The 11017-nt window shown below is 35.4% G+C and overlaps 2 protein-coding genes across 2 annotated transcripts; both read left to right on the forward strand.

The window, feature by feature from the left end:
* Nucleotides 1-1170: 1170 nt before the first annotated feature.
* LOC116173822 (serine/threonine-protein kinase S6KL-like) lies at nt 1171-7501 on the forward strand. Its single transcript, XM_031491532.1, has 7 exons — nt 1171-1503; nt 1550-1605; nt 1669-1885; nt 1940-2063; nt 2119-2226; nt 5411-5569; nt 7368-7501. Exons 1-7 carry the CDS (start codon nt 1420-1422, stop codon nt 7484-7486), a joined length of 867 nt encoding a protein of 288 aa, XP_031347392.1. The 5' UTR covers nt 1171-1419; the 3' UTR covers nt 7487-7501.
* Nucleotides 5569-7293, forward strand: LOC116173823 (autophagy-related protein 101). The gene has a single exon (XM_031491533.1). It carries the CDS (start codon nt 5772-5774, stop codon nt 6426-6428), a length of 657 nt encoding a protein of 218 aa, XP_031347393.1. The 5' UTR covers nt 5569-5771; the 3' UTR covers nt 6429-7293.
* Nucleotides 7502-11017: the final 3516 nt, after the last annotated feature.

Below are 11017 nucleotides of genomic sequence, written 5' to 3' on the forward strand. Positions count from 1 at the left end.
TAATCGACAAATCTCTATTCTAAAAAATGACAAACGATTTCAGTCTTATTTATGATAAACGATGAGGAATATAAATTTGAAATTCCTGTAAAGGACCAATTTTTGGCGTTCAGTAAGTGCAACTTTTTGTAAAATAGAAGTTATGGCTAGTTCATCATCTTCGCTATCGCTAGATGACGGCAAAAAACTCTCCCAACGCAAGAAACAAATTCAAATTGTCGCAAGTGTTTTGAAAATTTGTTAACTAGCAGCTCCACGAGCTCTCGGACCTCGTGCGTCGAAATTTGCACTGAGTGCTTAATTGTGGCATCACATTTGCCAATGGAACACAGAAAATTGCCCTAAAATTACCAATAGAACGTAAAAATTGCACTCGTGCAGCACGAGTTTTGCCAATCGAAAACGCTATAAGCAAAAGCCTGAACTCTACTAGACTTACTCCCATAAACACGTGATTTCAGAAATCCCCACATAAAGAAAACGCACGTGAAGACGTCAAGTACAAGAAAAAAACAAAAGCTGCAGATGCGGTGCGGTAAAGTTAATGTATTGTAAAAGGAAAATTTAAACGCCATGAATGCAAAATAAATTTACGGAAACTGGTGAAAACGCAAAAGATCTAAATACCGTGCAGTAAAATTAATTTCAAACAAACCAACATTGAACGATACGGATGAAAAGTAAATTTACGGAATGCTATTATAGAATATTTCCCTCATATGTCATAAATGCCATATGAGGTGTGCAATTATCGCTCAATTACAGTCTTAAAAAATTAAAAATACGGGACGGTGTCAAAATTCATGTTTTTTAAGGGCGCATCTAATTAGTCAGAATGAAATCTGAATCCGAATGAAGTTCAGCAATGCCATTTTGGGTCAAACGGCGGGGTCTTGAGAACCTACAGCACAGCTTCAAATAAAAATAGAAAGCTCTGAAAGACGCTTGGCATGTTTTGAAGGAACACTGAACGCCCAGTAAAAAGTTTAAGATGCGCTGACTTGAGTTCATAAAGGACGTGAAATGCGATAGAGGAACTAATCCTTTGTCATTTGAACACAGACGTAACAATTCCCATCTCTTTCAGTAGGTAGTTCGTCATAAGCAAACAAAAGGTGTGAGCCTAACATAGCACTCACCGTGTATTTGGTTCACATACATCGTGTTTCGTGATGTGAGACACTGCGAAGGAAAAAATAATAAAAACCAGCTGTAGCTTTGTATATTTATTATTTTTAATTTATCTTTAACTTTAAAAGCGAAATGTGAATTGCGAATTTTCCTCGTCTTTCCTTCTTTTGGTTTATGAAATGTGTCAACGCAAAACAAAGTGAAATTATGATGCATCATTGTACTGGTTGGGTCATAAAAGTTCAATTTCTTTATACAGTTCAAGTGTAGTCTGCTGGTTTTATTTACATGGGAAATTCAAACTGTAAACCAAATGCTTTAAATGTGTATAAAAGTAATGAAAATATAGAAGTGACGAAAGCTACACAGAAGGTGCTCTTATTACATCATTGTTCGATTTGTACAAAACTTTTTTTAGCGTCAATTTTCGGTCACAGTCGACTCTGAGAACCAGCTGCCCAAATTACAACCAAGGTGAGAAGTGCTTAGGTTAGCTTATTTTTCTTTCTGTATTGCTTTAACTTTATTCTATTGTAGATATATCGCCGTGAAAAATGAACGAAGAAAAACAGTATGGCCCTTTACCCAATTGATACAAATATTTATGCCCGATTTCCGATACAATTCAAGTACCTTAGATAACAACTTCACAGTGTTTGGTGAGATCGGTTCTGGATCATTCGGACGAGTTTACAAGGTGCAGGAATTAAAAACAAATTCTATTTTTGCACTGAAAGTCTTGCCAAAGTCGCAGGTTTTATTTCTAAGAATTATACTTTGCCCTTACGTACTAATTTTGTTCCTTAAGGTTATACAAGACGAAGCGGTTCACCAGGTAAAAAACGAAGTACGCATTCAAAGTATTTGCGGTCATCACACCTTCATTATCAACTCGCCTTATCATTGGCAAAGTCGGTCCCATTTATATATAGGTGGGTACAAATTATTTTGTTCCTTATTTAATTAATGTAATCCCAAAATTTTCAGTAACTGACTTTGCAGAACGGGGAGAATTGTTCAAGTTGTTAGAAGCCTACTCAATTTTACCCACTCCTGTTACGAAACTGTACATAGCAGAAATTGCACTAGCATTAGGTAAGTAGAAGGTCATTTACACAAACAAAAGATAATATCAAAAAATTGGTCAAAACCGTTTCTAAGATAGAAAGGGGCAACTAAAATGACATAAGCAAAATCTCATCCTTATCAACCTCCTATGCTCCACCTACACGTGATAACTATCCAATGGTATAAATAATAATTGTAGAGGGTGTGTCAATAATTACCAAATTAATTATTAAACAATTTTAAAAACAAACATATGAGCAGTTTGTAGAGTTGCCCAAGCATGTGCTCTGCTGGTAAAAGTAAGTAAATGTTCATTAGTTTAAGTAAAGCAGTTTGTAATTCAAACTGGGGTGAAAGTGGAGGGTGTAACGTCTTTGGATGGGACTCCACATATAATTACCCAAGTCCTTAATGATATCTAAAGTAACCCCTGCTCCTTTTGCAGCTGATGTTCACGTGTCTACTTGAGTGGAGTAGAAGATGCTTGTATTGTTATCTGCAGAGGGTTAAGGTTGTTTTGAAGCGATCCTATGTGGTCTTTGGTAGGTTAAGAACAGATTTTCTGTACCTCCTCTTATTTACTCGGTCTCTGAAAGCAAGAGAAAAAAATTCAGAGATGGGGAAGGTAGATTCTGTCTGGAATTACAATTTGTATTCCATCTTCTGAGGTTACAATGTTTGGTATTTTTTCTTGCGGCTTTTATCACGTTGCTAGTGTGAGGAGGATTATTAACCTCACTTCAAACCGAGGATCAAGCCGGCCTGTGTCTTTTTCGAGTCAAGTCAGGTGCTCATTTCGGGCTGTCTAGCCTATCGGCTCACTTGATTCAGAATTTAAATTGTCTCTACTTATTTATTTTATATATTTATTTATTATCCCTCTCTTGTTCTGGACCCTTTTAATGGTGTAGTACAGTCTCGGCGGCCAATAGGATTATACGAGGTGCAGTCAAATGAAATGGCAACTTTTCAAATGCTTCTTCATAGGCCCAAAAAAATGGAAATTCAAAATTCAGCTGTCAGGAAACGCTCGTTTTTCATCCTTCGACCCCTCCATGCTGATACTTTCACTTTAAACAATAATGGCCACTGCGGAAAACAAATGCTAACCCTACACCTGACACAGTGTTGTGAGATATCTAGATAATCGTATCCAGTACTATGCTGCGTTCGCACTTCCAAATGCAGTATGGCTATGGGGTCTTATAAACTAAATGCCTCTCTTATTAATTTGCGTCTATCCTTGTTCCTCACCGCAATGATGTCAATTTGACATATGATTGAATTGAAAAACAACATAATCGCCTGCTGTCATTGTCACATTTGTTAATAAGTTTGGCAAGCATGTATGTACTGTATGTCCATAAGCACCATACTGCTTCTGAAGGTGCAAACGTGCTATTTAGTTACATATCTAGATACTTTTGAAACAATGTAACGTAGATACCGATAAAATATCGGCGTATCAACCGTTTTCAAAAAATTATATTTTAAAGATTTCAATTTCGTTTAAGTTGCGAAAAATTGTGACACACCGTCTAACATTGTCAATGTTTATTATTTCACGACTTTGGCGGCGTCTTATTACGGCCAAAAATTTTTAATTAACACAAGTTAGGAGTCTTAATTTCTCATAGTGCGCTTTGTTTGCTTTCCTAAGTTAAAAATTACATTTGTCCCTCATATGGGACATGTGGGAGGAAATTGTATTGGTGGATTCATCATAGTTTGGGATGTAGAGTATTCCAAATATTGTATTTGTCGTGCCAAAAAAAATTTTTAATTTTTGGGCCACCATGGGGATCTCGGGAACTGTAAGAGATAGATAGGTAGTTTAAGTTTGACAAAGTTGCGTATTTTGATGCTTAACAAAATGCAGTTTTTAAACTTAAAAAATTCCGACTACTTTCGGAGATATCCGGGAAACACCGAAATTTTGCAAAATCGTTTTTATTTTTTACTGAAGTTATTTAAAAAGATATTTCGAAACAAATAACACATTATTATGGGCACTTTTTTCTCTCCACAAGATGCTAGTTTCAAATTTTAAATCCGACGTTTCGTCTCCGGTTGAGCATCACCAACTTTGTTTTTTCTTATGGAAGTAATTTTTTACTTTTTGGGTCATTTAATAGAGAATTCAAAAGAGAGTTCAAAAATATTATAATATAATTAAGAATATTTCTGAAAGGAAACGTAAGCTGCGTTTTTTTGGTGGTTTTTTGTAGTTCTCTAAAAGGAGAGCGACGTCGATATACTCTCCCTTCCATAAAATATGCGACCAGTGGGCGCCCAAAATCGAATCTCGAAAAAAGGACGAATTAATTTCATGTGTGGATCATCCCCTAGAATGCCTAATATCCCTTCCTGATGTAATATACCCCTTGCGCTGTGGATCCAGTAGAGCATGCACTTGTGAATTTGGGCACCAAAAGGGTGGACTATGTTGATAAATAAACAACATTTTTGGACCGGGTGCCGAAATATAATCCTTATTCGTGCACCAATTTTGACAGGAAAATGCCTTAATGCTTTGTAAATTTATTTGAATTGACTTATCCCATAGTAGTTATGAGCTCAGAGGATTAATAAAGTATTATTATTATTATGGTCGGTGTTTCTTGTGAGAACTCAGCTCTAGCCGCCTGGTTAACTAATCACACAGATTAAAATCAAGTAACGATTAGTGTTTATATATAATAATAATAATAATCATAAAAAACACATTAAGGAAATATAGGAATAGTATGTAATTCATACTTACCAAAATTGGTGGCCACAACAGCCCAACAAAAAAAAAAAAAATTAACAAAAAAATTTGAAAATGCTCGATCAAGAGAAAATTGTCAATTTCCGAATGACCCTGTAATTTCTTCATTAAATGAGATACAGAAATTTTTTTATTACAAAAGTTTCTTTATAATGATCGCCAAATAATCTTCCGTTTTCAAAATAAGTGTAATGGAGTCAGGTAAAAAAGTTTTGGATCTAACCTCATTTTTTTTTATTGGAACTAAGGTGCTTTTAAACAGCCATTACATTTGGCGATCCGAAAAAACTTCTTTGTTTATCAAAATGAGTTTCAAGCTCAACTTATTTAATCCCTTTTTCATTAATTTGGAAAGCGGCTCTCCAACTCGAAAATGTTCCTTTGGGTAAATTTTATCACTTTTACACAAAAAAATCCATGTAAAATCCGAAATTGTTACAGATTTTCTTCACAATGCCGGCATAATTCATCGCGATTTGAAGCCCGAAAATATTCTTCTAGACAGTGAAGGACATATTCAAATAACCGATTTCGGACTAGCCAAATGGGTAGCTTACGGTTGTACGACTAGAAGAGTATGTGGCACATTTGAATATATGGGTATGATGCTATAACAACCTACTAACAATATCAACGTCACGTGACTCTCTAAAGTGGTACTGCGTATAAGTAAATGAAAGACGTACACACTCAGGTTTTAAACTGTGATTTTTTTCTATTGTACCTTTTCCTCGTAACCGTCGGAGTTACGTGTGTTTTAAAACTGTGTTGTGAAAATAGTTAACCTTGTATATCGGACAATATGAATGCAAGGTCTGAGATTTTCGAACTTACCATGGAAGGAAGGCAGGTCGACGAAGCTGTAGCGAGTTTATTTCACACGATATTGTTTCACAGATCGGTGGGAAAGTTTGTATATCATGGTAGCAGTTATTCTGTCGGTACCATCGGTTACACAGACATCGATTGTGATTTTATCGATTTGACTTACGTGTGCTGTACGTCTAGTAGTTTAGACAGGACGCTTAAAAGAGAGATCTCAAACTTTTCAGAGTTGCTTCGCGGTAGTGACGGTACAGGCATAGGTCAAATTAGTTTGGAATTTTTTCAAAAGAAGCCGAGTCGTTGGATGCTACCTCCCGAGTGTTCGCCGTGGGAAGTTTGGACGATTAGACTTGAATTAATTAGTTTAACCAATGAAGATGAAAGACAAGTGTGTAGGGAGAAAGTGGGTGAAATTTTGACAGATAAAATACTGTATATCACCGAGGTAATGAATAGAGAAGAATATATACCAAAAGTGCCAGATCAGGCCGACTTAAATCAAATATTCGATACATCCTATCACGACATACAACCGTATTTATTCAAGCTTCGCTATTCTTTATCCGGTCCGTCCTCGGAAACATCAGTAGGTTCCGCTATGAAAAAGTTGATTAAAGAGACTTTATCGCTGTAAAGCAACATTCCTTCGGCCAGTGTTTTTATTGCAATAAGAAATATTGTCGTAGCAATTTGTGTATTTTTTCATTGCATGTATGTAAATAATCGTTAAAAATACTTGAAAGTTTATTGTGTTGTATAAGATGTTAATCACATTTAGCTTGACAAATAAAATTTGAGATATCTATTTAAATAATAATTATCGCATAATGTGTTATCATTATAAATGTAAACCAAGTACTTTCACTCTGAATATAATCGGTACTAATATAATTTACTGCACTATGATAGTTTGCTCTACTTATAACATAACAGCAGTTCTCAGAGTGAGTGTATTGAGTGACTCTTTACTCATCATGACACGTTAAACAATTTGAGGCAGAGTGCCTTTAATGTGTCATGCTGTTTTTTATTTTGTATATAACAATGAACACAATTTTACATCACAGTGTGAAACCTGAGTTTCAATTCTTTTATTACGCTTACGGTGACAAGTGAAGAAAATAAAATTTTTACTAACATCCTTTAGTCTTTTCAGTTATGTATTAGAGGCAGTTGGTATTTCCTAATAAAAGAGGCCAACTTTGCATCAAACACATGAATTATTTTTCCTTTATTGGAAATGTCCACTGCCTTTTCATGTAAATTATGTAAACAACACACATAGTCAGAACCAGACCAGATAGTTATAAACAAAGTAACACATATTTTTAAGAAATTCCTCGAGCTTGATACTTGATATCGCAGTGTGGTAGCTCTAGTTTGTAAATATAATAATATGAATAAAAGTGATTTGATTACTTAACGCAATTAAGCAAATTTAATTTATTTTATAAACAATGAAAATCGGGAATGTTTGATTAAAGTATGATTTAATACGATTTGTTCGTTGTTTTATTTATAACTGTCTTTCGTCTGCAAGAACTCTCAGGTAAGTTGCGTGTTTTATTTACAGCTCCAGAGATGTTGGATTTGGAATCGTACGGGCATTCGGTTGATTGGTGGAGTTTAGGTGTCGTAGCATGCGTAATGTTAACTTCTAAGGTAAGTTTCATATGGGTTTTGTACGTCTAATCGATTATATTGCTGTACTTTTCAGTAGTTTTTATCAGTGTATCATACTTCCCTTTAGATTCATAATATGTTCAATTTCCCTTTCTGTAAAAGTGAGTTTTCTTAAGGAATTTTGAAACCGACCAAGGCTATATACTTTTTTCTGCACTTAAAAGGAAAAATATTTGTAGCACCATAAACATTACGACCCTCAAATAATAGACTGATTGTTACATTATATAAAAGCAAGTGTAATTTTTGAAACCATCAAAAATACTTCTATATGCATTTAAAGGGAGGGGGGGATTGTAGTACCTATATGCGTTCCTGATACCTCTCGTTTCCGTTAAGTTTTTTTTTACAATCCTGCGCTCCTGCTACATTTCGTTTTTAAATAGCCTTCATAAGTTTGATAACTACATGCAGCATAGCGATTTGGATCATTTACGACGTCTTGCGCTTCTGATAAAATTTATCCGGTATTTATTTAATTCTATTTGTTGTATTTAGTTTGTATCAAAAATTTCAAACGAGTAACTAAGGGAAAAGAGATTGTTAGGTGAGTTTAAAGTTTTATCTGGTCAGGTGTTGATAAAAAATTGTTATCGGACAATAATTAATTGCATTTTCGACAAACAACGTCACGCGCGAGATAAGCGGCGCAAGTGTTTTACCGGTTCTGGGGACGGAGAAGAATTTCGAGTGGTCCTGCCCAATTTATTGGATTATTATCATTAACAGAAGTGTAAGTAATTTTTGAAATTTCTTTAATTCTTGTGATTAGTTCATGTGTCAATTTAAATCCAAATAGTTTTATTTTTCTGTCAGATTTTTGTAATTTCTTTTTATCCGAATGTTATTCCAAATTTGAGCAGTGATTTCATTGGAATTTGATTGAGACCTTCGAGGGTTTCAAGTTTATAAAAGTTTTAAGTCAATGTTAGGATTTTCTTGTTGTGTCGAAACCCAGTTGTGCCCTGATGAAGAATTAAAAAAAAACTAAAGTGTAATTTGAGCTAGCTAGGCAAGTGTTGGGTGACCGCATACCATTTGCACACAGCATTTGGCGCCCAACGTGGGGCAGTATGTTGTTAGTATTTAGTACTTATGGCCATCCACATTTGGCAAGTTATTTTGTTTATTCAGTTACATTTTATTCCACGTGGCGTTTTTTCGCGCCTCCTTCAACCCAACATAATTTTCCTTAAACCGATGATTTCACACGTAAGGAATGGATACGCGGTCCCATTATGCACGTCCAAAATACACCGTGATCTGACAATCCTATATTATGAGGCATTCTTGAGGTCCGCATTCAATATTTATTAGTAAGATTTCGGGACGCACATACTGAAGAGGCTGAGAGGGCCGAATGTCCCAACTATTGAGGCGCGCAAGTCCCTAATGCAGACGGTAATGATTCAATAGAGTAAGAAGAGGAAAGAAGTAAAAGCAAAAGGATAGTGGAGACTGAGCGAAAGGAGAGAGAGGGCGAAACTGAAAAAAGGGGGAGAGAGCGAATTGATGGGAGGGGAAGCGGAAAACATAGAAAAATTAGAAGGGCGGCTAATGAGACAAAAGAGCAAATGGGAAAAATGAAGAAGAAGATAGAAGAATTAAGAGAGGAAATCAAGAAAAGGGAAGAACAATGGGATAAGAAACAAGAAGAACTGACGGAAAGGATGACAAAACTAGATGAAAGGAACAGCATAACTATAAGAGGAGCAAACATGAAAAAAGCTAAAGGTAGAGAGAAATGTAAAAGAGGCGAGAACAATTGAAGTCACGCGGGAAAAGAAGAGCGACATTATGAGTGGAAGGGGAAGTTAAAGGGAAGCACGATATACATAGATAACGAGTTGATTTATAAGAAAAGGGTACAACGAGAAATTAGAGAGGTGGCGAAGAGAAAAAGCGAAAGGACAAGAAAGTAAGACGGGATAGACGGCTAATGGTGGAGAATGCAGATGGTGTTACAAAGAAAAAGGACTACTGAAGAGGAAAACGCGGGGAGAGTGGGGGAAACAGAAACGACCTACAAAATAAACCAAATAAAAATTGAGATGATTATTGTAAAGATGATGTTCTGAAGTCTGTCGGGGGTAATAAGTAAAGACGTATAATTCTGGAAGTATATCAGAGGATACGATGTTGTGGGGATTGTGGAATCATGGAAAAGAAAAAAATAACTGGGAGAAAATAAAGAATACAATACATGTAGAAGAATCAATTCGCGTAGAGGGAGAACATAAAGGGAATAGCAAAAGGAGGCATATTAACAGGAGTAACAAAGTCGATAAGGGAATGGGGAGAGGAAGCGAAACATCAAGAAGGCATACAGGTAATACGAGTGGAAGTGGAAACGACGAGAATGTCGGGCATCAAAAAAAGGTCTTCCTTTTTTACCAAAAATCGACTGCACCAAAATTTCTCGGGGAAACACTTTTTCCTATTAATTTTGGTGCGTAGAATCCAAAACAATTCGTACTTTTTCGATCAGACTTCTCAATCAAAAGTTATAGACTAGAAACCAATTTCGCAAAAAAATTCAAAGGGCTGTAACTTTTGAACTAGTAGCCCAATCTTGGAACTGTTTGAAATTATGGATTCTACATGCCACATTCTATAAGAAAATTCTGTTTCCGGGTCGATCTGAGACAATTTTTTTTTCGGACCTCAAAAAAGGCAGTGTATAACCTTCCTTTTTAACAAATATCGACTGCACCAAAATTTCTCGGAAAAACACTTTTTCCTATTAATTTTGGTGCGTAGAATCCAAAACAATTCGTACTTTTTCGATCAGACTTCTCAATCAAAAGTTATAGACTAGAAACCAATTTCGCAAAAAAATTCAAAGGGCTGTAACTTTTGAACTAGTAGCCCAATCTTGGAACTGTTTGAAATTATGGATTCTACAGGCCACATTCTATAAGAAAATTTTCCGGGTCGATCTGAGACAATTTTTTTTTCGGGGCTCAAAAAAAGGCAGTGTATATATAACCTTCCTTTTTTGCCAAAAATCGACTGCACCAAAATTTCTCGGGAAAACACTTTTCCTTATTAATTTTGGTGCGTAGAATCCAAAACAATTCGTACTTTTTCGATCAGACTTCTCAATCAAAAGTTATAGACTAGAAACCAATTTTGAAAAAAAATTCAAAGGGCTGTAACTTTTGAACTAGTAGCCCAATCTTGGAACTGTTTGAAATTATGGATTCTACAGGCCACATTCTATAAGAAAATTTTTTTTCGGGTCGATCTGAGACAATTTTTTTTTCGGGGCTCAAAAAAAGGCAGTGTATAACCTTCCTTTTTTACCAAAAATCGACTACACCAAAATTTCTCGGGAAAACACTTTTTCTTATTAATTTGGTGCGTAGAATCCAAATCAATTCGTACTTTTTCGATCAGACTTCTCAATCAAAAGTTATAGACTAGAAACCAATTTCGAAAAAAAATTCAAAGGGCTGTAACTTTTGAACTAGTAGCCCAATCTTGGAACTGTTTGAAATTATGGATTCTACAGGCCACATTCTATAAGAAAATTTTTTT

This window comes from Photinus pyralis, unplaced genomic scaffold (assembly GCF_008802855.1).
Source record: "Photinus pyralis isolate 1611_PpyrPB1 unplaced genomic scaffold, Ppyr1.3 Ppyr1.4_LG6, whole genome shotgun sequence".
Lineage (NCBI taxonomy): Eukaryota > Metazoa > Arthropoda > Insecta > Coleoptera > Lampyridae > Photinus > Photinus pyralis.

What these genes read in the sequence shown, in the direction of transcription:
- LOC116173822 (XM_031491532.1), top strand. Translation starts at nt 1,420, where the DNA reads ATGGGAAATTCAAACTGTAAACCAAATGCTTTAAATGTGTATAAAAGT. An exon ending in TGACGAAAGCTACACAGAAG is followed by an intron (nt 1,504 to 1,549) that starts GTGCTCTTATTA and finishes AACTTTTTTTAG; the next exon opens with CGTCAATTTTCGGTCACAGT. An exon ending in TCGGTCCCATTTATATATAG is followed by an intron (nt 2,064 to 2,118) that starts GTGGGTACAAAT and finishes CAAAATTTTCAG; the next exon opens with TAACTGACTTTGCAGAACGG.
- LOC116173823 (XM_031491533.1), top strand. Translation starts at nt 5,772, where the DNA reads ATGAATGCAAGGTCTGAGATTTTCGAACTTACCATGGAAGGAAGGCAG.